The sequence below is a fragment of the Chlamydotis macqueenii genome, chromosome 4, assembly GCF_036417535.1.
Source record: "Chlamydotis macqueenii isolate bChlMac1 chromosome 4, bChlMac1.mat, whole genome shotgun sequence".
Classification (NCBI taxonomy): Eukaryota; Metazoa; Chordata; class Aves; order Otidiformes; family Otididae; genus Chlamydotis; species Chlamydotis macqueenii.
In genome coordinates, this window is record NC_141559.1 from 16,311,795 (window position 1) to 16,338,493 (window position 26,699).

The window sequence follows — 26,699 nt, forward strand, 5'->3', positions numbered from 1 at the left end:
TCATTTATTTCTAAAATTAGCAGGAGAATGAGACAGGGAACAAGATAACCTCCCCCCCACCCCTCCCTCTTCCCGGGCTTAACATTATCTCTACTACCTTCCCCTCCCGAGCGGCACGGGGGGGGAAAAGGGAATGGGGGTCGCGGTCAGTTCATCACGCGTTGTTTTATGCCGCTGTTATCATCATCGGGGGAAGAACTCCTCGCATTCCTCCTCTGCTCCAGCGTGGGGTCCCTCCCACGGGCCACAGTCCCTCGTGAAACTGCTCCGGCGTGGGTCATCTCTTCCACGGGCTGCAGTCCCTCTAGAACAGCTGCCCCAGCGGGCCCTCCACGGGCCACAGCTGCCTTCAGGCCTCCACCTGCTCCGGCGTGGGGTCCTCCACGGGCTGCAGGTGGATCTCTGCCCCTCCGTGGACCTCCATGGGCTGCAGGGGGACAACCCGCTCCACCATGGTCTTCACCACGAGTTGCAGAGGAATCTTGGCCAGAAGCCATATTACTCCTCCCCCTCCGTCTTCACTGACCTTGGCTTCTGCAGCCGTTCCTCACAACAGGCTGGCAGACACCTCTCAGGATCCTTTTTACATCTTATTCACTTCTCATCTCCTCTCCACTTCTTGCAGCCAGGCCGGGCCGAGTTGGGCCCAGTCGGCTGCCTGGCGGGAGGCCAGAGGGTGAGGCCTACAAGGCCCATGAGGCTCGCGCCTCCCCCTCTCTGCCCCCCGCTCAGCTGCTTCACATCTTCTCCTCCTCTTTTTCCTGTTTTTCCCCTACTTAAATACGTTATCGCAGAGGCGTTATCACGGGACATTCTGCTACCAATTGGCTCGGCCTTGGCCAGCAGCAGGTCCGCCCTAGGCCCGGCCGAGTCCACTGAACAAAGGGGAGCGACTTCTAGCAGTTTCCTACAGAAGCTACCACCTTAGGCCCCCCCTCACTAACAAAACCAGAACAATATGCATACAGAAGTATGTGCTTTCCTCAAAACCCCTGTACTAACTGGGGAAAATACCAGCTTGGAATTTAGGTATATGCTTTCAGTTTGTGCAATTTGGGCAAGTAGATATGTGGAGAAAACTAGGTATTACCATGATTGCTTTTGTTTTGTTATTTGCTCATTGGCCAATTGCCAGTATTTTTCAGACCAACTGAAGAGTTTCTTGTGTCAGATGTGAGCTAGTCTGTTATTCTGTGTAGTCCTATTGTATAATTTATGGGTGGTGTGGTTACTTTTTGATTGTTTTAACTAATATTCTAATAAATATTTCTTTTGCGGTTGCTTGCAAACTTTGGATTGAGTGACATTCAGGAATAATAATAAACTGGACCTTTTTTTTTCTTTTTTCATGCTTCTGCTTGTGTGTGAACAAAACATTTGGCATGTGGATAGTCTCAATGTGTATACATTGTTGGTGACCTTCCTGTCACTTTTTTCTCAACAACTAAAGAAAATCCCTCTCCTTCCTGACAACTAATAAGAATCTAATGAATTAAGCCAATAGTAATAGTTTATAAGGAAACTTGAATACTCAAATCCAAAGTAATTTTACACTCATTAGTTCACTTCTTTCTGAACAAGTCAGCACATTGTTTTAGAAATTTACTCTGGCAGTCTGTGTGCTTTCCACAGTTACAACAGTTAATATCTAAATCACACTAGTTTTCAAGAATATCAGAAAACTTGAAGAGTAAATATACATGGAAGTTGTGTGCTGACTGTCCTAAAATGGCCTGAATCATTCTCTCACTTTATAAATAATAATTTATATCTTCCTATCTGCTGGGAAGAATAAGTCTTTCTTCCACTTTCTCTACTAATGGCTTTTTGCTGTCTTTTTTTAGACACGAAATCGTTTTGAAGGAACAAGGTCAGAGGTAGAGGAGCTCATGAACAAGATCAGAAGAAATCCTCAGGAGCATAAAAGAGCAAATCACTTCACAATGGAAGGCTATCTCTATGTACAGGAAAAAAGTAAGGTGTACTTTTGTGTTCCTGTAGTGTCCATATTGTGCCTATGTCTTATTTCTACAGGTAACATGAAGATGCAAACAACTTACAGTTTATTAAACAGACTCATCTGAGTAAATCTCCAGAATCTCTAGTGGCAGTGTTACTGTGGCTCATAAAAAGAGCATGATGCTGAAAGTGTGGCAGTTGTTGGCAAAGGTGACTGTATTTGGGGAAGTTTTATTTGACCAAAGATGTATTTCATGGTTTGTTGGGTTTTTTTTTGGTTTGGTTTTGTTTTGTTTTTTTTATCTCCTACTAATGACCTCTGCTAGAACTGTCAAACATTTGTTGTCAGACAACAACAAGAGTTGTCAAATTAGCCTCTGAAAATTGGGCTAGTTTAGCATGATGAAATTGACTGTAATTTCCTTGATTCGATTATATGCTTTCATTACCTAATTGTGATCACAAGGTCAAATAAAGCAGGCTATGTGCTAGGTATCTAATGTTAAAAATCTTGCTGTGAAGGTGCATGTCACACAAATCATATCCTGTCAATACTTTCGAACAATTCTAAATTTTTCTCACTCTAGTAAAAAAGCCAAGTAAGATGATGCAGAGCTCTTATTGCTCAAGGAATGACCACAGAGTATTTTTTTTTTTTTAAACATTTTGCATAAATCGTGTTTTTTAGATGTGTGACCTCGTAGAAAGTTTGTCTGCTTATTCTGATGAGAGATTTTACTTTTATGATATTTAATTAATTACTGTTTAAGTAAAGACTGCTAGAAAGTATTTCACAAATTGAGGAGACTACAGCATTCCTGATGGAAACACTGGTATTAAAATATTGAGAAATAAGTTTCAAGAGACCTAGCAGTAAAAAAATAAGAAAAATTGTTATTCTGTGAGATCACTTCCATGGTCTTGGTCTTCATGAGCTTTAGAATCAGCTGGAAGGATTCAGAAGAGATGGGTATGCCTGAAGCTGAATTGGGGAGGAGCAGGGCAGTGACACCTTCCAGATTAGGAGCAATGAAATCTTCTATGAGCTTAAGCCACTCATGAAGGGCTTCCCTAATACTCTGAGGCAGAGTCCTTCAAAAGAGAAGATTCCTTTGCAGACCTTTAAAAAAAAAACCAAACAAACAAAAACCAAAAAAAACCCCAAAAAACCCCCCAAAAAACCAAAACCCCAAACAAAAAAAAAAAAACCAAAAAACCCCAACAAAAAACAGTTGACATAATCGTGCAAATCTCAACAATACTGTATACAGTGTGCTGGGCTCTTAAGTGTATTCTGTGTAAGGTGTGCAGTGATGAAAAGTTAGGAGTGAGTTTTGGTATCAGAAAATGTGATCAGACCTTAACTGGAGATCATGTAGAACTTGGAGGACCGATGCATTTATCTGCAGTTATTTAGCTTCAAGTTACCAAGTGTGAAGCCAAGTTCCCATGTTCTTCGTAAATAAACTTTCCAAGGGATATTTATTTTATAGGGAAAAATTATTTTGTCTGTAGCAGTGAGACAAAGTTACGTTAATAATTCTTTCAATTTGTCATTAAACATAAATGTGAAATACTACATAAGTCAATATGTAGAATAATAAGCAGTGGTTAACATTTGTTTTACTTTGTATAATATTCTTAATGCATAGCTTTGTTTTAAATACTTTGTTATTAGGAATTAGGTAGGACTCTTAAGTATCATTTTGGAAAGCAGGAGAAGAAAACACAGAACGAAAAAAGCACTTACTGTTTAATGCTTCCATTTTACATAGGGTCGGCTCCCTTTGGTTCCAACTGGGTGAAGCACTATTGCACATATAGGAAAGAGACCAAGAAGTTCTCTATGATACCATTTGAACACAAATCAGGAGGGAAAGTTGTAAGTATATTTTTATATTCTACTCTCGTACTTGGCCTGTATCAAGATCAGAGGATGTGTCAGAGAAGATGTGTCAAGTACTTTCCCTCTCTGTCTTCTTGCCTACTTTTTTCTTTATTCTTCATGCAATCCAGTCTGCCATTTAAGGACATTAACCTGAAGTAACTGATGGATTAATACATAAGAATTCTGCAGACTTTTCAATTGCTTCCTTTTAGAAGACCAGAGAACATGGTATGGGTAAAATGCAGTGTTTCACCATTTAGAATCTGTTTTATCCATGAGACATTTAACTTGTTAAAATATAAATCAGGAAAATATAATAGACTTAGAAATTTCTTACATGCTCCAGTCAGATTTTTCTTTCAGAGATATAAGTACTAGAAGAGGGACTAGAAAAGAGGATTTTAATAAGAATATAATTTGTACTGACAACTGAATGTAAATCAGGTATCTTTGATAGCATCTGAAATATTCAAGACCAAGGACTGTGTTGATCTTTAAATGGCTTTAACTTGTACTGAAATAGTTGGGAATTAAGAGCACTCAACACCTTCAGAGACAACGCATTAAATGAATGAATTAATATGGATGAATTGCATTTTGTTGCAAGGAGAAAGGATATCTGAAGCTGGAAAATAATGCTTGAGTCAATATTCCTGTAAATGCAGCACCCTGCCCTATCTTCAAATTTGGTTACAGTAATCACGTTGTTGGAATTTTATCAGGATATTATATCCCATTAGTTTGAGCAGAGGGGAGATGACTTCCATCATTTTGAGGGCTGTGTATATTTACAAATATATTGAATTTGGAAGAATCTTTCAAAAGATCTGGAAAACCTGCCATACTGAAAATCAGTGGCATTTGGCTTTCTTAATCATTTCAGTGCTTCCATGAATTTTTTATCCTGATTTACTGTAATTGGAATAAGCCATTTTAGTTAATATAGTATGTGTGTAAGCATTCAGCATTCTAAAACACTTATGAAGCCATTTTTGCTGTATTAAAAGGTCTCCCATTTTGAAACCCACAGTGTAATTACTCCTTCAGTGACAACCTCCTGTGTCTGAAGATGTTTAATAAGACAATAAATAATTAAAATGTACAGTTAATCCTGATTAAATCTGGTACAACTCATGCAGCATTCACAGATGAATTTATTGGATTTCTGAATACTTAACGGTAAGATAGGATCCTAGTGTTGCTTGGTCTTGAAGAAAGAAGTGGTTCTGTAAGACTGATTGCTAATGGTAAAGAACACTTAACTTTGTCCTAGTTACTGTAGCAATAACCTCTACTATGGAAATCGCTGCATCTGACGTGAAATGGGAGAAGTCTGTTACACTCATTGTGTGCTTATATTGTAACGTGCATAATCTTTATAGCAAAATATAAGTTAGTTTAAATTGCTGTGGTCCTGTGTCATGCTGTAAAGTACCAGCTGAAATGGCCTCAATATTTTTGCATTTATGTCCCATAAATGACTGTGGAATTTACGTGCTATTGTGCAGAGACCTGAACAGCAATCATGAGTGAATTATTTTGCAAGTGTCAGTTTTCAGTATAGCTTTTGACATTATTTTAATGTAAATTTACCTTACTTGGTTTGTATAGCTGGCTTATTGAAGCTTTCAATTACTGAGTCAAGCATATAAAAACTTTATTTTCACAGGGCGATGAGGAACTCTTCATCCTTACGTATTGTACCAAAAGAAATACAGATACTATAGACAGGCGATTCTGTTTTGACTTAGAAGCTTCAGACAGGTAAGCTTCTGAAACGCACTTACTCTTTGTACATAGTAGTTAATATTATTGTAATATTACTTTTGTGTTGTCTTCTCATTTTTTCATTGCTTGTTCAGACTGCCAGTAGAATGGGAAATAGTCACTGGAGGAGCAGGCAAGGAGTGCCATGGCTTACTGAATTTTACCTCAGTTGTGTGTAGCAGAAGCAGTGAGGATCTAAATGTAGACATTGACTGAGCTCATATAAAATGAAAGAATAGAAAAAGTTAGAGAAGCAATTATGAATTGCTGTTATCATAGTGAAGAAACAGGGCTTAAATTGCAGTTCATGCAACTATAGTGAAGGAATATGATCACAGTAATAATTCATATAGTCGTGACCATATTGTATCGCAAGCCTACTGTATAAAATGGCATGTTGCTGAGGGTTTATGCTGGATTTTCAGATTGAAAATAGGGTCATTGGGATTTTGAGGCTTTTTGTGGCTGGTGTAATCATCCAGCGCATCTTCAATATTGTTGCCACTACCCTTTTGAAATACCACCGTTTTGTTGCTTTATTTCAAAAGAGAAGACTTGCTTATTTATTTCACTAAAAGGATCTTAAAATATGATAAATATTGCTCTTTGTCAGCATTGTGATCTTCCTTTGTTTATGGAGGTGAAAGAATCCAACTTAGTAGGATACTGCAAATAAGCATGACTGTAGTAATGCCATGTTCTTTTGGTGCAGATCGTATCTGTGCAGAACAGGACCATATCTAGCATTAAATGCTAGGTGTAAACTGTTGCTGAGTTTTTGCATCCACCCTTTCTGAGCTGTTTTTAACCAATACATTTGGTCCTTACTTATACCAATTAATTACGTTCTAATTTATTAGGTAGTATGTCTTCAAGTTTTATAGGTTTTTGATTTTTTCCCATCAGGTCCCACTTTAAATGCAGTGTGGCCAATGCTGCCAGGCCCCTGTGTTGTATGATTGCTAGAGGTCTACAAAAATGCCCAACCCAAACTATTCTGTGATTTTATGAAATATGTCTGTGATAAGGAACATACACACGTTCACAGTCCTAGGTCAGAGGCTGTGCCCAGCTTGCATGGCCAGTCAGACTGGCCTGCCTGAGGTATGCCTGTTTTTGTAATGAGCAGTGGGTAAGGGAATGCAAAACTACCACTGCGTGTGAAAACTTCCAGCTCACGTGGCAGATGGCAAGATACCTATTTACAGCTTAGGTGGCATTTGTCATACCACCTTAGGCCCCCCCCTCACTAACAAAACCACGACAGTCTACAGCATGGCTTGAACTTGCATTTTTTTATTTGAGGGAGATGTGACTTAGTGCTTCCAATGCTCTGTCCCAACAGTAGGAGAGGGAGTACAGATTTAAGTTCTTGACATCAGCTCCTCGTGGGTCAGTGTACTGGTCAGTATGAATAGCAGATTTCAAACAGAGTCTGAGAAAGTTGCTAAAAAAAGTACTGTGAGAAATGTCAGTCTACCTGCCTCTGTGTATCGTCTCTGCTCAACAGGGTATCTGGAGTTAAACAGAGATGGATGGAGAGCAGTGTTTCCTTGATCCTGCAAAATAATTTTTCATATTATTTTCTGAAAAAAGTGGGAAAAGTCTAATCCATCTTTCTGTCCAGATATAATAGACACAACTGGTCCACTGTGACCTTGATATCAGACATTTTTCTTTTAATAATATGTCTGTGGTGCTGAGATGTTCCCATGGAGATTAGTTCTGTGCTGCAGGCCATTAGCTTGTTTCCTTGGTATCAGTTCAGGGCACACTTATCCCTCGGCTTGTCCAAGTTAAAAAAATAACATACAGATTGACAGCTGGCCATGGGGTTTTCTTTGTCCCTGTGCTGTGGAAGGAGGCAAGATTGTAAAATTTTAGGAAGGACTCTTCAGCAGCAAGCATTCAGCTGTGTGCGTGACTTCAGCATAGTCTGGAGCTAGCCAAATATTTACGGATTTTTCTTAGAAAAAGAAAGCAGAAATGATTCTTTATTCTTGAAATTCTGATACTTAGGACTATAAGCTCTGAGGATGCAAAGATGCTGGCTAAGTCTCTGGAAAGTGATGTTGTTTTTGTTTCAAGTACTCCATCATTTTTAGTTGGATGTGACTAGTGGTAAATATAGGGAAATGTAAATCTTACAGAGATGGCAGAGGTCTCTTGGAATAGGAGACAGACTTTCTGTTGATAAAGAGCATTATCCTTCTGAAATACTACCTAGATTTTAATTTTACCTACACAGGACAAGAAGGAGGAAGGCTTTGTTTCTTTTGACTTTAATTTGAAGAGAGATAAATAATGTTTCATGCAGTGTATACTGAGTTTGATTTATTGCCTCTAGGTGATACTCTTTGATACCTTGACAGTTACAATTTTAGTGAAAAGAAGGAAAGTTTGCCCTGCATTAAAGTAACTTGTTTGGTTTTAGTTTTAACTGGTAAACGGAAATAGACAAGAAAAAAACAAATCAGCATGTGCAGTTTTTTTTTTAGTTAATTTAGGTAATTACTTAGAGTTTTTTTTTTTTCTACTGAGTGATTACGTTTGCATCTTTATGATGGTTGCAGCCCTGTGCTCCTAGCAGACCAGTTTACATTGAAAAAAGTTGATATGACTTGAGAAACTGCTTTGCTTACTGTTGTCACTAATACCAATATCAGCCTGTTTTAGTCATAAAGTGGCAGAAGCTAAGGCAAGGCTTCCCATACCCACTAGAAGAGCTCAGGGTCTATCACTGAGAATAGTAAGAGATTCCAGTTTTATAGCTTAATAGTCTCCTCACTTTAATCAAAAGAGAATGATTTACTTGATTGCTGCCATTTTCCAGAGTTATAGTTGGGTCTCCTGAGTTTAGATTGGTTTGCTAGAGGGTGTAGGCATGCCTTGTCCTCACATGTTGTCTGAAATGAGATTTTTGAGTAGGAGGTATTTGTATCTATAGTGTCTCTTGCTGCAATTAATTTGTGTGGTTTGATAAAATTTATGGCAAGGTGAAAACATATGAGAAATATCTCTACTGGTAAAAATATGAACATGGTGTGTAGACTGTTACAGTTTTATGTAGAAGTGGGATTTGTGTTAGTTTTCTCTGTGCTGTTGTTTTTAGATAACATTTTCCCCTACAGCTATTTTGCTACTTGAAGTTTTAATATGAGAGAAAGAATGTTATGAATTAGTTCTCTGTTTCTATCCATCTCTATATAATAAGATTTACAAATTTGCCAAAAGTATTGGCAGGCTTAATATAATGATTTTTTTAATTGACGGAAAAATAATTGTCCAAATAACCTGTTCTGCTTTTAACTCTCCTTGCTTTTTACGCTGTGCTGCACCACACAATTACTCTTTTTAGTTTCCTGTCTTATGAACACAAAAGTAGATTTATGTTAATCTCTGCTCACTAATCCCTGTGTCCTGCAGTTGTCCATCCTTGCTTTTTAGGAAAGTTGTAATAGTGGAGTTTTGTAATGGATACTGTATTAAGACTTGATTGTTTTTTATAAGATATTTACTGGAAAACTGTAATTGTTGTCACTGCTCTAAAGCTGAAGACTACAAACATTGAATAAGTTGACGAAAGCCATTTTTTATGTAGCAGCACAGCAAGGCAAGAAGAGGTTTATTTAGAATTCAGAAAACTCAGTAAATCCCAGCAAGTGTTGGAATCAACAAGCTTTCAACAAGCTGTTTGAATAAATAGTTTGCAGATTACATTAACTTTACTTTTTCTTCCCTATCCTCCTTGTTTCCTACTGTGTGGATCAGTTCTGTACCTTTTGTTTTGAAGATGAACAGTGTTCAGTAATTAAGGAAAAAAAAAACAACCTCTGACTTTTAGGACAATGGGCTTTTGCTTGTAGTTAGAAGTAGAATTTGACAAGACTTTTTTCGTTGCTGGTGAATGCAGTCGCTCTCTGTGGTTGGTACATTTGCAGGCCTGGAGTTCCTGTGACCATGCAGGCGTTTTCTGAGGAAGACAGGAAACAGTGGATGGAAGCCTTGGATGGGAAAGAAGCTGTAAGCGTCATTTTTTAAAATATTCATTTATAGTGTAATGGAGAAATTCTCTTACCCTCTGCTTCCTGATCTGATTTATACTTTATTAAACTGAGATTTTGTATTTATCAAAATGATATATTCAATCAAGAAAGAATAAAAGTTAAATAAAACTCAGGAGAGATGGATAACTTGGTAAAGCTCAGCATAGATAATTACTAATGCTGATATGTTTTTCATTGTAATGACAGCACTGATTTTTATAAATGGTTTCTCCTCACAATGATTACTGGAATTCTAGAAAATGTCTAGTATAAGCATGTCCACTTAGCCTTGTGCTGACATACTGCATTCCAGTGGCAAGACTTGTGTTAGTTATACGGTATTATTTTTTATATATGTATTTTAAACTAAATAAAAAAAATCCTTGTCAATGGGAATGAGGTGTGTTTAAAGTTGCTTAATTTCTAGTTCACATCAGGAAATGGGTCTGAATTGCAGAACTGAAACACACTGCAGATTATTCTCACAATCTTAAATATTGGTCTTGTAGGGCAAAAACAATGGGTTTTCTAGACAATGACACAATCTGTGTCTGTTCGCAGTAGTTGGCTACTGGGGATTTTAGCTGTAGGTTTTATTGACATCACTGTTGTAAAAATCTTCTTTGATCTGCAGAGGTGTTTATTACCATCACGTGTTGTCTGAGCTGGACTCTCCAGTAAGCTTACAGCTTCTGGGAATGCTGAGCTGGGACATAACTCCAAGGATTAGTCAAAGCTGTTCACAATTATTTGAGTGAACTTAAACTGTGGGAAATTAACTTGCAGAGAAACATAGGAACATGGAGCACGTAAATCACAGTTAATTTCAGTGGCTACAACTAACGTTGTTCTGCTTCCCAAGGAACTTTATTTGTTGAGAATTTTTTAAAAATTTCACTCCTCAAAAAGTGCAATTATCTGCTTTCTGAGGGGGCACGGACCTCCGGTCCTACTGTTAGAGCTGTTGTAGAGGTGATATGTTCTAGCTGTAAACAACTGTATTTGTGCCTACTGGGCATTAAGATTGGGGGAATCTTGTTTCTGATTTTGTAAAACTCTTTAAAATAATTTGTCTTTTTAATCTTTTTGTGTTAGCTGTTCATCAATTTGAATAGAGCAAATGCAAAACGAGAGGGAAGTAAGTATTTTAATTATTATTAAAGTTATTTTTTTTTTAACATTTTACAACTGAGTAAGGCAAAGGTAATTTTTTTCCTGTAGATCCAATGTAATTAAATATCTTTTTTTTTTTAAATCTTGAGTTCTGAATATACTTTGGATTTTGTAATTGGTAGGTTTTCTCAGTAACATAGCTTAGTACATAGGTAAGAATTGTGGGACTGGATATAAGCTAAGGAAACAGTCTGATTGTTTTTGCCAATTTACTTCATGCTTGAAATTGACTCAAAAAAGGTTTAATTTGTATGTAAATGCATTGCATCACAATTTCTTAATCCAGATTGTATGTACACATCTGTTAGAATGCGTAAGTATGATTTTAAAAGCAATCATGGCTGAACATAAAGGTCAGCAAAAAAAACTGAGTGCATGTATTTAAAATGTGGATTTGGAAGAGATGGCTTTCTTTAAACAATGCTAGTTTTCTTCTGTTAGCAAAGTATGTGAGTGAAAACACTCATCCTTCTTGCATGATCAGGCAATTTATGCTTTTTTTTTTTTGTTGGTTAAAGCTGGATCCTGATGTTATTAACAGAAATTTTTCCATGGATTTTTATTTTTGTGGTGCAAGACCCAGGTCCCCAGGAGCAAGAAAGCTGGATGTTTGAGGGAAGGGCAGTTTTGCAATATAAGTGTTTAAATGAAGTTTTGATGTGAAGAAAAAGAATAAAATAGGAGGAACAAAGGAATGCTGGATCTCAGCTGTTGTCCTTTTAATGCATCTGCTTTTGCGTGGTTAGATCATTAACTGGTGTGAAATGATATATGTGTGTCCTGTATCTTTAGTGTGGGAATTTCGTTGGCTTAGGGTAGGACTCAGTAAAAGCCCTGCTGTTGGTGATTATGTTTTTTCATCTTCCTTGTCCCATTTGGTGAACTCTCTCAGATGTCAATATTCCAGTAAGTACTGTTAAATTCCGTTTTGCATCTGCCAACGTATGTGCCTAATCAGAGATCTCATTCTTCAAAGGCTGATGGTGTGAACAGATTGAGTGAAGCCACTACCATTGTTACTTGGGCTAGACAGAGTTGTGAAGGAGAAAAGGGGAATTTCTCTAGAAAAAGTGCTGAAGTATTCCTGTTCCAGAATATTTTGTTTGCCAAGTACTAGCAATGTGATGAAGTCCAGCCTTATTTTTCAGTGAAAGATGTACTTGTAATGATCCTTCAAAACTTTTAAAACTTTTTTTTTTTTCCTTGTAGGTGCACAATTGGATAAGATAGGGTTCACCATCATCAAAAAGTGCATCAGTGCTGTTGAAACACGAGGTAATGATCAACCCAACCTGTTTGTGGAAGGGGTAGACCAGCTAGCCTGCTCTTCAAAGTAGGCCTGTGTTATCTAGTATCATGTAGATCTCTGGGAAAGACTTAACATGGTAGATATACTGATTACACTGACCAGGGCAGGAGCTTCCTTCTGTCCAGTCCCAGACTTTTATGTATGGCTTTCCTTCAAGAAATGTGTTTTCAAGAAGTGCTCAGAAGGTGGTAATAGCACCTCTCTTGACAAAAGAAGCCAATGTTTGTGCGCAACAGCTGAGAAAAAAGCCCCGCATCTTGTAGGCTATTCCTGTACCCTTGCTTTGCTGTTGGAACAGACTAATTCATTTTAGTATTCCATTTGTGGACTTGAATGGAGGCTTTCTGTTCAGTCACTTAAGACAGAAGAATAGGAGCTGAGCAGGCAAGTGAATAACAAAGTGTTGAAGTACTTCTGGTGGAGTTGGTCTCACACCAGAGCCAAGGATGCTGTCAGGCTTACTGTTGCGTTTACTCACTGTTGTACCTCCAAAACTGGAGAGAGAAGAGAAAGGTCAGTATGCAGACAGTATTCAAGAGGTAGTTGGGATTATGATTGTGGAGAGGCTCTGTGTCAGATACCCTGTGTAACTTGGGCACTGGATAATGTCAGCTTTTGGATATTGCTGCCGTGTGAGGAGACAACAATCCTCGTATGGAAGTGCTGAAATGTGAAGTGACCAGCTGCTCTGAGGCTCACTGCCTCACAATGGTATTGCGTGGAGAATCTGCTTGTTTGTTTGTGTTTTTATTTTTGTTGTTGTTGTTTTTAAAAAGAGGTGAAGAGATGAAATTGGGTAATTGGTTATGATATATTTCTTAGTTTGTTAAGAGATGTTGACATTTCGCTGTCTGAATTTTGTTTTTCTCCTAAACTGTTGACATTTCTTTCCACTCCCAAAGGGGAAATTTATGATTTTTCAGGAACTGTATCTTTTTTCTAGCGATTTAGCAGTGCATAGGGCAGAGTATTTATATCTATCTTTGTATTGCAGTCCAACTTAAATAAAATAGCTGAACAGAATAATGAGTTGGTCACACTTCCTGTCAATGCAAGGTCTTCCTTAAAAGCAGTGTCTTCTGTGTATGCACTTACTATGCAATATTATTAGTAAGACTGAGCAGCCTTTGTGATGTTGAGAATTTAGCATTTAAACAGCAAGAAGTATCTGAAATCTTTTTTTTCTCTTGGACTTTTTTTGTGTCAGTCCTGTCTGATGCATTAAAGATGTTATTCCAGATTAGACCATATTCTATCCAGTGTTATTTTTGTTCATTCTGTTCTTTTGAATATTTTTCAAATAAGGCTTGCCGTCTCATCACTTTAAAGATTTCAGTCACTGGCATTTACAATCTGAATATTTCGGCTGAGAAACACTGTGGATAAAGCTGGCATCCTATGGATAAGTTGCCTTCACTGCAAAACTGTTCTTCGATATAGAACGGATCTTCTCTTGGCACTGGATGAGGCTGATTTTATGAAAAGGGTAGCATGTGGTCATGCAATGAAAGGCTGATTTTGGTCCTACAGCACAGTGACTGGTTTCCTTGCAATACCTTATGAATCGTGCTTACTGTAAGCAGTGTGGAGTACACTGTAACTATATTTGGTTTATTATCTATAGGTGCATTCAAATAGTTTTCTTAAAGCAGTCTTTTATTTCTTTCTTTTATGCCCTGCAAGAAAAGTGAAACAAGAACATAACTGCAGAAAAAGCATGAACACTTTCTTCATGAAGTGGCTATTTAGAAAATGGGTTAGGTATGGGATTTCTTCTCATGGCTGTGGGTGGATAGGTTAAACTGAGTAGTGGTTCAAGTCCACTCTATTCTTTATGCCTTGATTTAGGGACATGTAAGAAGGTGCAAAATATATGTGTAACCTCACCTATGACTGTTAAATACGGATGATAAGCTTACATAGGTTAGAAGCATGTGTCCCTGTAGTGGGATCTGCCCTGAAGCATTCTTGGAAGAGAATTAAAGTTACCAAAGTTAGCTGCAGTATTTTGTGTCTTTGGGGACCTTGCAGCTTCATTATTCCTTGTGTACAGCTTTTATAAGACCTGGAGTCAATAGAGTGCTTTGTGGTGATTACTACCAATGAAAATGATTTTTATGTATTAATTTTGTTGGGAATACTTAAGGAAAAAAAATCAATATTCAATGAATATTTATTTTCCCAAGATTTCAAGAATGGGTTTAGGTGAGGTACTACCTTCCAGGAACTCAGCAATCCACTGAGCTCTGTTTCAATGAACTTCATTCGTCCATTGCATTTTGAACAGTTGTTGATGATTTTCTGTTTATCAATACTGAACTTAACATCAACTGCATTTAAGGAAAAAAAAAAAAGCCTAACAAACAAAATCCTGACTTCATCCACGAGAATAACTGAAGCATTCCTAAAGGATCAGTTTGTTTTCTGCAGCACCTGCAGGACCTTCTGCTGACATCTGCTGAGCTAAACAAATGAGGGGCCAGGAGAAAATTCAGTTGTTTCCCTCAGAAGAGTTTGGCCAAATAGCTGTATGATGAAGAAAATACATCTTTCAGGCTGCAGATTTTATACCTATACTTCTTCTTAAAACAATTTTTACTTGATTATTTTACTTTAATGATAACACATCAAAGGCAAGTTATGTTCAGCAGAAGAAAACAGGACAGATGCCTCTTCAGAGACTGTGCTTGTGTGCCATGTTTTTATCTCTTTTAATCATAATGGGTGTGAGGTTGGCGTGGGTGGAAAGAGAGGACAGTCTAGCGTGGGTGGAAACTGAGAATAGTCTTGTCATGTCATAGCAGAGAAAGTCTGGTATTCAGAGAGAGAAGAGCATAAGAGAGGTATTGAATATAAACATGTCAATGGCTGGATAATTTTTTCTCAGTTACATTCTCTTTTATAAAGGCAAGGAGGAAATTATTTGCTCTGAATGAATAGAAGAATCAAAGGCACTGTCTTGGTTAAAATGCATGTAAGCTTCTGATTCAGCATTGCCTTATAAGATGCTGGCTGTGCTTTACCTGGCAGGAGATGCTGAGGCATCAAGATATGCAGCCTGTCTGTCACATGCTGAGCACAGTGCTGGCTGGATGCACACCAGTATTTGGTCCCTGAGAGAACATTTTGGGATTCTGTTCGGAGTATTTTATTTATAATTTTGTACTGAGAATAATATAACGGGGTAAAAGTTTATAGAAACATCAAAGAGCTGTTTGCTCCAGTAGTAAAGACTCTGTGCATGTTTTTGTGTGCGAGTAGCTGGTCGTGCCTTCTGTGAGCATGTGGTAGGTAAATGTTAGCCAGAGAGCGGTGTTTGTCTTTATTTTAGGACTACTGGAGCTGCTAATCTGAGCTGCAGAGAGAGATGGCAGCATTGAGCTGTCTGTCCAGCCTGTCTGCTCATGAGAAAGAACGAACAGGGTGAGGATAAAGTAGAAAACCTTTTCACGTAACAAAAAAAAAAAAAAAAAAAAAAATCTGGCATTACCTTGAATTTAGAGTGTCACTTCTATGGCTGTTTCTATACTGTGGAGTTTAATATACAAAGTTGCATTTGCATCTGTGTTACTAGTCTGTCAGCCACATGTACAAATGCCAGCCACAAAGTAAACTTGCCTACATACCTTGCTTACAATAGTATAAATTACTATTCTCCTTACAATACCTTATTTTTTTCTAAGCATGTTTCACAAATTGTATACCTGTGCCAAATACCAGTATCAGACAGCCAAACATCTTGAGGTAATGTAAACATGAAGGAAATTATGCTGCGGGGCTTTACCACTCGAAGTTGCCAATAGTGACTGGTTGAGCCGGCAGACACAGCGTCTGATCCGTTCAGCATTTTAGTCAGTGCTAAGCTATTCCTTGCAATGAGTCATCTCATCAATTGTGTTCTGTAAATGCCAAGCATTATCGGTCTTGGATATGCTGAAAAACTGAAATGTGCAGATTAAATCAGAAATAGTACTGTTTCAAACCAGGTTTGTATATTTTACATGAAACATCACTTAACGGTATCATTTAAAACTATGTTGAAATATTAATTCCTCTTTGTGCTTCCTGATGCCTGCTAGCAATTAGCTGTGCTTTTTTCAAGTTGATGAATTTGAAACTGATCAATTATCTGATAATTACTATCATAGACTCATGATTATTGCTGGAGGATTGTCTTAGTTTCAGTACTGCCATAATTTCAGAGACTTTTGCATATCATGTCTTTTTTAATATTGAGCAGTAGTTTCTGTGGTTTAACCTTAATTATTTTTAAGCCCTTAAATTGATGTTTGGGGTCAACGCAGTTTGGTTCCCCCTAGTTTTAATGTTAGAAGCATAGGAAGCCACGAAATAACTTTGGAGAGAAGCAAAAGCTGAGCTGTATTTCACTGTGATAGTGTTTCTTCAGCTTTTTGTCTTCTTGCATACGATGTGGAAGGCTTGTTCTAAAGCCTTTTGTAGTACTAAAGTACTTTTGTTGTACTAAAAGTAGTGGAGGACATTGTATTAAAAAAAAAAAGTGTGATGCATTTTGGCAGAGCGTTAAAAAGCTTGTTTTTACTTTTGTACAAGAGTTTTCCTGAACAGCTCTGAGAAATTTGAGGTAAAAAATAATTGCTGCTCTCAGGACAGATTCCTAGTGCATCCTTGTTTGGAATGAATCAAAGACTATGTTGATTTGGCTTTTTTTTTTTTTTTTTGGTAGTGTTGGTAGTCTTTGAGTAGTGTATAGTATAGTATCACACTGTTGTTCTGGGGATCATGGAAAACTTGGTTGGGTTGATAACTTCGGATTTTGAGAACCATATTGTGGCCACATAGTTGGTTTTTGCGGTTTTTTCTTCTGCGCACAGCTGAACTGTAAGCATACTCTAGAGTTGTGGCTTTTGATAACCACGGGTTAAATACTGGAGATCTGGCTTACTTGAGCCAACTCTGAATATGATATCTAGTTTAAGACATCATTACAGTGATGCCTGCATCCCAGGGAAAGAAAGGGGCCAGTTTTGCCCAGGTGGAGCAACTGAGAGAAGTAGCAGCTGCTGCCATAGCCCATCAGTTCCCTGCTGGGACAAAGGATGGAGCAGTGCTAACAGGGAGTTTAGCAGGCTCTCAAAGACCTGGGATGGCTGAGGAGGCTGCAGGCTGCGTGAGGCAGAGGAGGGAGTGAGAGAAGGAGGAAAAGATGTAGCAAGGAGCAGGAGTTAGAAAATGCGAAGTTCTCTCCACTGTATTGAAAATTATTGCTGTCTATTATGGTTGTGTCTGACAGTAATTCATTAAAAGGCTAATGCTTTTAACATACTTCATCTAATACTTATTTAGAAAGAAACTTTTTCTCATGTTACTGGTTTTAATTTTTCTTCTCCGGATTGGAAAGGTTTGGTATTGAAACTGGGAATTCTCCACAAGTCTTCCTTTGTTGAAGGATGTTTTGAATAAGAATACCACATAATCTGTTATTTGAAAAGATTTCCTTGGAGTAGAAACACAGGTATTTTGTGGCATTTCTACTTTTCCAGGCCAATGTGAATATAGAAGTAGAGTATGGTGGTGGTTGTAGATGGCTGCTTATCATGTGGCCTCAAACATTTGTGTCAGCTTCAGGACTGTAGTATTTTACCCTGCACTATACGAGTTCTGAAGCAATGCAGCAAAGACAGAACTTATTTTGCCCTTTTTGTTCCCTGCCCCTTCTTCTCTCCCCCTCATTTTCCTTTAATTTATATTCATGGTTTTACTTTCCTGTGGATAAAACTGGGTGTGGTAAAGGAAGGCAAAAGCAGGGAAAGAAAAGGGGTAGAGAAGTGAATGTGTATGAGAGGACGGAAGGGCACAGAGGAATGACAGGAAAGTGGAGAGCACGAAATGAGAGTAGGGGACTGAAAGCATTATGCCAGTTATGGCTACTCTGCTCGTCCCAAGCAAAACCAGAAGTGCCGATTTCAATATCCTGGTGCCTTTGGTCATAACTAGGATGTGGACCACAGTGGGTTGGAATAAGGCCTTGTATCTTAAATGAAAAGCATTTACAAACTTGAAAAAGCATTGGTTTTGAGGACTGGGAATATGCTCAAGTTTTTCTTTATTTTAGCCAAAATATTTTTGTCAGCCACATATTTGGAAAGAAGCAAAATTACATTTATTAAAGAAATCTTAATTTAGCATTTGTTGTTTCAGTTCTTTTGTTATTAGAATAAAAAAATCTGAAAATCAGTGATAAAAAATCAGTGATTTTTTTTTCACACAAGATTTCTCCCTGTTTGCTTCTACTCCCAGTTCCTGAAGTGCAATTGAAGTACATGAAACCTTTATCAAGACATAACTTGAACTTATCTTAAGAGCACAAAAGAACTAATGCAATACTTTCTTTATAATGTTGTTCTCATAACTGTGTTAATACTGTGTAGTCCGTCTTTGAGGAGGATTTTTTACCTGGGGAAAAGTTTTAATGTTAAATTTGACTGTGGTTGATTTTCTGCCTCTTTTTTTTTTTTTTTTTCTCCTTTTGCATAATAGGTATAAATGACCAAGGATTGTACAGAGTTGTGGGGGTGAGTTCAAAGGTCCAGAGACTTCTGAGTTTGTTGATGGGTATGCCTCTATTTTACTATCATTTTTTTTCAATATTTTATTTTGTGTTGTTTTACTGTCAATATTTAGTTTTAAAAGCATGTGCCTGTACTTGTTCTTTATATGGGTCAAATCTAGTTTGCTTTAGTCCATGCAAATAATCCCGGTATCGTTGTAAGTTCCCCTGGTTTAGCAAGACCAAAATTAGTTGGTAGGAATAAACTAAGAGAACTGCTATGGGATGTGTAGGAATAAATCATGGGCTTTGTGCAAGGTTTAAGTGGGATGAAAGCAGCCTAAGTTGAAGAGTCCGATCAGAAAATTCAAAATACCAGATTCAAGAAACTTTGAAGTTTATTACGTCATTGTTTGAAGTTTCCACCTTTCTTCTCCTTTTGTCTAAGATGTACAGGTGTACACGCCCATGTGTGTCTTTAATCACTGTGCAAAATAAGACATTTAGTTTAAGCCTGCTGGCAAAGAGCTTTTTGGTTTAAGAGGAAGAATGTGCTATACCTATTAATAATAACCGTGTGCCAAGGCAGGAGACAGATGGAGAAAGGATTTGTTTTTATAAACTTAGTAGTATAGCTCTTATGTGTGGGTAACGTCTTAGACTCTCTTATACCTAGTTAGTCATGTGTGGCTTTTAAGATTTTTTTTTTTTTTTTGATTCATAAAATTATTCTCAGAAACTTCCTCCTTTTATTTCTAGAAATTTTGATGCATCTGTAATCCCAGTGACTGTAGCTCTCTTGCCACTCTGCTGTCCCTAGGGGTGCGGGGGAAAAAAAAGTAGTACTGGCACCTGGATGAAATCCCTCATCTGCCTGATACCTCTCACCAAAGTAGTAGCCATGACTGCAAGATATGCCATGTTTCCCAATTTCTTGTCCCGAGGACTGACAGTACATGCAGTCAGACAAGACCACTGGGATTAGTTCATTTTTATAGAGCTTCCAAACCTGTCACTTGACAGCAAAGGTCTGATTCTCAGGGATTCATTGGTATGCAAAGAAGCTTGTTTGCAGTTTGCACCAGGCTCTTCTCCAGAACCATGCATGCTCCATCTGTGCTGATAACACAGTGTTCTTTGGCACTGCAAACTGGAGGAAGCCAGAAAGTGAATTCATTTCATTACCCCAGACATTATGTGAATGACAAAGCGCTTTTATATTATATGCTGCTGTCAGTTCAGTGCCACCTGTAAGACTTTTTCTTTTCCTTCCTTTATTTTTTCAAACAGACTGTCTGCAGAAATGATAAGACATCAGGCTTGAGGACCTGCATGTCATATCAATCTGTCATAATGACCTTGCTAAATATTAATTTATGATATCTTACTTTAATCAATATTAACAGCACCCTGAAGTTCTCCATTAGTGCACATAAACCTGCCTATATCTTTAAAGTATTGTAGCAAAAGACTCTTTTTGCAAATACAAACTGGGATTAATAAAAATGACTGATCTCTAACAGATATTGAGTTAGCCTCAATAAACAATAACCATCGACCATAGGAAGAATGACATGTTATCACTTGGAGAGTCTCCATTAAATGCCTTTCATATTATAAGATGTTTTTCAGCTTTGTGCTTACTGGCTTAGATTGGGTGTGCAGGTCTGGCAGGCAAATTTTCCTCTTTGCCATTAGTGGTATCCAAATTAAATAGACTCAGGTTGCCAGTGGTTCAGTAGCAGCTGGAAGAGTTTACTGGGGATTCCAGCATCTGCTTTTAGTTATTTTTTTAAAATTAGAAACATTTTTTGTCATTCCCAAGATTCATATATTTATTTGAAGTAGGAACAATACAGTGGTATCAAGACGAGGCAAAAATACTGAACAGAAGAAAGTTAGGGTGCAAGCAGGTGCTCTTTTTCTGGTGGTTTGTTGAAAGCGATCCTATCTGTGCTCTTATCTGTCTGTCCTCAGAGAAGAAGAAAGAGGGTTTCTTTTTGATATACAGTGGTACAGAGAATTTAAAATGACTGATTAATCTTTAATCCTTTGTCTCTAGGTGTACTGTTAGATACCCTTTTACATTAAAGATCTTTTCAGAATCATAAAAACCTCATATTAACTTTCTGTATTTTAAAATGTTTGATAAGATTTCAAAGTATTTTAAGCTACCTATCATTGACCATGAGGTTCACAGTCTGAAAGGCCCAAAGTGCAATACTTTTTAAAAAGTATTCCAAATGGTAACCAGAGACATAATAGCATGTAGTTTTGTCTCTTTTTCAAAATAAGTTCTTTAGAATTTGGGAAAGTACATTGAGAGTCAAGAGAGTATGAGAAGACCAATATATGCTTTTCTAATATTATGAATGCATGGATTTTCATCTTTAATGTAAAAATGTAACGAAACGAAGTCTTCTGCAAAATGAGGCTCAGTGATTAAATATACAATTCTGCTTTTAAAAAAAAAGTTAATTTTGCAATTAACAGTAGTAACTAGCATTGTGCTATGGTGATCTGTTTTGCAGCAATAAACTTGTATGAATTTAAGTGAGGCATTTGGTAAGGAAAACACTCATTACATTTCAGGGGAAAACGTGAAGATAATCTGATATCTTATTGTAAACAGGGATATGGAGTTAGTGCTTCCAGTGTTACAGGGATTGTTATAGGCAATTGAATGTTAAATAATGAATTGTTATAAGCAATTCAGAGTGCGTTGTCAGCCGTCAGGGGGCTCAGTTCTTGAAATGTGGGGCCCATTCCTGTTTCATCTATGATCTACGTTATAGATCTGATGTGGCTCATTTCATACAAGCTGCCTACATGGATTTCATACAAACTGCTACATAGGTCAGCTTTCTTACAGACCCTTGCTTGTCATGAAGTGACTGCTAAGGACTTGAAGTTTCTACTGATGAGTTCAGTTTTGATTTCTGATACTGCCTGGCATGAAAAATGCCAGACATTACACGTTGTAGAAGAAAACTTTCAGGTAGCTCTGCCTTTTCAAACCCAGCAACTCTCAAAACAGTTACACTGAATTCCTTATTATTTTATGTGCAGTAAATGACAGTTTGCATACACTCCCACAGTGGGTATATTGCATATGAAAGCAGAGAGAGTCTCCTCCTAACCTAGTTTAGTGAACTGGACTGTTTTTATAAACGCTAGCTTCCTTATTGTCAGAAAGATTTGCATAAAATTTAGAGCTGATCTGTCAAAAGCTGTTCCATAAATGTGCACAGTTATTTTTATATGCGTAAAGTTGCTGTTCAGTGCACAGTGACTGCTGTGTGAACAAGTAGCATGAAAACTAGTAGAGTCACTTTTAAAATCCCAGCTGAAGTTCCAGTTCATATAATGGCCTGGGATGTTTGAAGTAGATGGAAAATGGAGCGGGAACAGTCAACTATATGGGGTGGTGGGGCATAGAGCTATGTAGGGCAACTGTCAAACCAAAAGTGAAAAAAATATGTTTAAGTCTTGATGGCTTCTACAGTCAGATTGGAGATTGGAGTTGGTAGCAGGGCCAAATTTTGTTGTTCCTTTTTTTCCCCCTACCCCCAGGAGATAATGAAATATTTAAAGAATGCTTTCTATTTTTTATTTTAAGAGGCTTACTTTGGAATTCAGATGCTTGTTATTTTTTTCTCCAAATTCATCAGCAAATTTCACATAACCAAGTGCATCCTTTTACTGTAAAGGAAGCTTATGATTATGGAGCAGTTACTTAAAAACTGGATATTACATAGTGGTTTAGTCACAAAATCTCCGTAGATTTCACTAGTTTCTGATATGATGGCAGTATTTATTGAATTAATTCAGTAGAAAGGTTTTCTTCTCAAAAAGGAGAATTTGAACACAGAAACAGCTAGCATGCTAAAAAGAAGAAAAAAATAAACTTTTTTCCTGAGACAATCTCAAGTATTTTGGGTGGTGGTTAGCTAGTAGCAATTTGGTAGAAAATGTTATCTGACTTGTATTTTAAAATGAGATTTAAATAATTGATATAATGAGGGAGAATATTCAGTTACAGAAATAATTGCTTGGCACAGTCTTGAGAACAGAATTATTTAGTCCCAGAAAAAGACTGCACCTTTAATCAGGGATCCTAATTTGATTTTTTAAATGTGTCTGTCATTCATCTGAGAAGCAAAGTAACAAATGAATTCTGAATTGTATGAACTGGTCAACATGTAATCTGTGTCAGCTACTGCTGTAGTTTACTGTAGTGACTCAAGGAAACATGTAGCAGTAGTAATAACAGATGCTCAAGCACTTGAAGTTACCAGATACATTGGGCTGCTTTGGCCTTATACGTGTGATCTTCATGTGTCTACTAGCTATTGATTCCTGTCTTGAGGTCCAAAGGTTTTTTTTTTTGATTGCAAAACATTCCAGTGTGCTGTGGTGTCTTCTGTGTTCTGTCAATAAATCTTTCTCCTGATGGATCATTCAGACAAACGACTGTTGAATTTGATCTGTCTTGTTATAAGACTTTACCAACTAAGCTGGTAAAAGATGAGAGGAGTTCTGTAAACCTGATAAGTGGTCAAGCAAGCAGTATTGTTTTCCTTTTGGCTAAAACCGATCAAGTAAGGGAAACATTCAGGCATTGTAGACATTCATTGTAGAGGGAACTTGCTGATAGAGAAGAGCCCTTTTTCTAAGTTTGATGCACCTCTTAAAGGTTTTCACACGATAAGGAGAGTCATACTGCACTTTGGCTGTTTTCGTCAGCAGTCCAAAATAAACATTTACAAGTAAAGCTGTGGAAAGAATTTAAAAAAGATATACTTAGGTTTGAAATAATGAAAGAGAAGAGGAAAAGATAAGTTATGCTTAGTGAGTCTTTTTTCTAAACTGTTTTTGTAGATCTTTCTGTGTTTGTGTACATCTTTCTGTTTAATTAAAGGTGTGAAAATACCAATTGCTATACAGATCTTTCATATAAAAATGTTTTTTAATCCTTCATTAAAGAAAAAATCAGCACTACATACTTTAAAAACAAAATATGGAAATAGAATTCATAAAGAGGTTTGGATATTAAGTCTTCTTTGTATTAACTAATACTGAGAAGGATGTAACGCTTCTATGTTCATGTGAGTGAATATATAATGATCAAATTCGATGTGTTGCTGTTCATGCTGATTTAGAATTACCTTTTTTTTTTTTCACGTCCCTTTTCTCTTTTTGATTATTTTGTAGATGCAAAAACCTGCAATGAAGTTGACCTGGAAAACTCTGTAGATTGGGAAGTGAAGACAATTACTAGTGCTATGAAGCAATATCTACGGTAAGCCTGCCTGCATTTATTTATTTACTTATTAGACTAGGGATTCTGTATTCTGGCTCTCATATGCGGTGTGTTAAGGTATGTTACTTACTTTTCCTATATTTTGGAATAGAGGTTCATTTTGTGCAAATGCTATGTTTATTATTTGTCTTGGGGGAAGCAAAATAATTTAGCAACACTAATGCTTGTGTTCATATGAAACAAGCCCCCAAACATTTTTGTGTTAGCTATATAAGCATTTCACTGATGGTTCAGAAAGCGGAATTGTTAGTAAACTTGCTGAGAGTTGTTACTGAAAGTCAGCTAAGATAGTTAAAAAAGTTTTTTGCCCTTCTGTGTTTTAATGTGGTAGAACGAAAAAGGAAAAGCTTATGAAATTTTTAGCATTTTCCTTTTTCTTCTGGCCCTTGCTCTGATGTTCTAGGTGCAATAGTAATAATATTTTGAGTGTTAAAAGTAAAAAATTTTAGATTTGTTCTCTGTCCAAATGGCTTGGCCAGTTCCTGATCCAAGATATTTTACTAAATTGCCTAAGAACCCAGAACACAGACCTTTTGTGTATCTCTTGTAGTGTAAATACTACAAATATAGTATTTTTAATGTACTGTTTTTATTAAACAAAGTATTACTCAACCACTAAGAATATTTAAGAAGTATTATCAAGATAAGTCTCTCTTACAGATTATAGAGAAGAGAAAGAAAAAAAAAAAAGTAAGAAAGGAAAAAAAAGTGCACCTGATGGAGTATTTCCCATCTGTTTACTCCAATATTTCATAAGCATCACTAAAGTCAACTTAATAACTGAAGTTTTTAAGTCTGATGTTTTAACTCTGGTTTCCATTATTCAGTACATTTTTCATTGATGACTAAGGTTTTAAACTTCATTTTTTTCCATTTGAAATCCTTTATAATTTTGATTTGTGTATGGCTACTGTTTAGCAGACTTAACTGTTTTAGGACCTTTATTTCTTTCCAGTAAAGCATTGACTTGTGATTCTTTGTATTTTAAAAACACTAATGAAGAATTAATTGCATAGTATATGTGTACAGTCTTCATCTGAGAAACAGTTTTGGTGTTATAATTTGGAAAAATGCCTTATGAGAGACTGGAGGCATCACTTCAGCTCATGGGAGGTGAAAGACAATACCAGCTTTTCCATTTGTGCTGGAAATTATTGAATTCAAGGGCACCATAACAATGGCTGCCTCCAGGGAAAGGATTACGCTACTGAATGTTAGAAAAGTTTCCTGCTTAGAGTAATACAGGTAGATTTTTATTATGAATTTATTGTGTCGTCCTTGTTTTACAGGAGCCTTCCAGAGCCACTAATGACATACGAGTTGCACGGAGAATTCATCGTTCCTGCCAGTAAATATATGACTGTAGTTCAAATAGAAATATTTTCTTATACTACTGTTGTGGCCTTAGGTGCATGCTGCAAATGCAATTTCAGAAAAAATTCTTCAACCCAATAAAAATATAGGAATAAAATATATGTTAAAAAAGATATTAATCAGTGTTCAGTTCTAGCATGTGTCACCATCTGACATATCTAGTGACAAACAAGCTTGTGACAGACTTAGCATAGCGCAATTTTTACTTTTATGGAAAAACTTTTGGATAGACATTGATTCTTATCATCTTAATTATATGTTGTTAAACATCTACTTATATTGTGGATTTTTTTTTCTTCCATTTATAAAGAGTATGAAGCTTAGTAAAAGAAAATACACTAATTAGGGCTCATTTGAAGCCTTAAAGCACAGCTGCCTGACCCTTGTTTTCAGTGCCTTGTTAGCTCTGATTCCAGACTGGCTTGAATGTTCCTCATATATTAGTAGAAAAGAAAGGGAAAGAGCAGGCCAGATTACACTGTGGCAGTTCAAATACAGACTTGGAGAAGACACAACAGCATTTGTAGTTCAGCTGTATGGTATCTAATGTACATGGAATTTTTTTTGGAAGAGGATGGAGGGAAACTGCGTAAGAAAATTTTTGGCAAAGTATCAAACAGATATTTAGCTGATTTTTCTTTCCAGCCTGTAGCACTTCTGGCAAACTGTGGAAAGCAAAATTAAAATAAACTTTGAGACAATTGCTTTATCTTCTTCAGATTGCTGTAATGACTTTCCAGGACTGCAGAATGTCTTCACTTGTGGTCCTTAATTCAAAATAGGAATTAGTGCATGAAATTCATTGCCAAAGCACATCTTACAGGCCTTAGTGCTTAACAAAATTACTTACCTAGATAGTGCATCTGTCTGTTTGTATTGGAAAATGTTAAAATAATTTCTTGACCTATGAAGTTTTGCCAGCAATTTCTCACCTTATTTTCCTTTATTTTATAGTCTCTTTCAATAAACGAATCCAGTTGAAGTTACCTTTTAAATAGTACAGTGTTCATAAGTAGTAAGCAATTTTTTGTAGAGGGGTTGATTCTAGATAGTGTGGAGGGAAATTTCAACAACATTGCAGGTCTGAGTTACTGTATACTTAAAAATAGATAATCAGTGTTGTTTCCTATGTTGACTATAAAAAACCAGGCACACCAGGAATAGTAATAGTAGGACTAGTTTCCTTTTCTCAGAAACTATTAAATGGTGGGGGGAAAAAGGCAAAAATAAAAAGTTGTCTTTTCAATTTTCTTTTCTTTATACATATCAATGTAGTTTGAAACGATATAAGCCTTGATTCTATCTTGTGGTTAAGTTGCTTAGCCACTCTT

The 26,699-nt window shown here is 36.9% G+C and overlaps 1 protein-coding gene across 2 annotated transcripts in view; it reads left to right on the top strand.

The window, feature by feature from the left end:
• Positions 1-26,699, top strand: part of ARHGAP10 (Rho GTPase activating protein 10) — a 147,550-nt gene that overhangs the window by 63,241 nt on the left and 57,610 nt on the right. Inside the window, exons 8-16 of one of the 2 annotated variants that reach the window (XM_086746308.1) lie at positions 1,845-1,974; positions 3,735-3,841; positions 5,517-5,611; positions 9,556-9,637; positions 10,756-10,798; positions 12,043-12,108; positions 18,662-18,736; positions 23,886-23,973; positions 25,284-25,342. In XM_086746308.1, coding sequence (XP_086602434.1) covers positions 1,845-1,974; positions 3,735-3,841; positions 5,517-5,611; positions 9,556-9,637; positions 10,756-10,798; positions 12,043-12,108; positions 18,662-18,736; positions 23,886-23,973; positions 25,284-25,342 — 745 coding nt within the window. The remainder of the gene's footprint in view (positions 1-1,844; positions 1,975-3,734; positions 3,842-5,516; positions 5,612-9,555; positions 9,638-10,755; positions 10,799-12,042; positions 12,109-18,661; positions 18,737-23,885; positions 23,974-25,283; positions 25,343-26,699) is intronic. The other variant, XM_086746309.1, reaches the window with a different exon arrangement.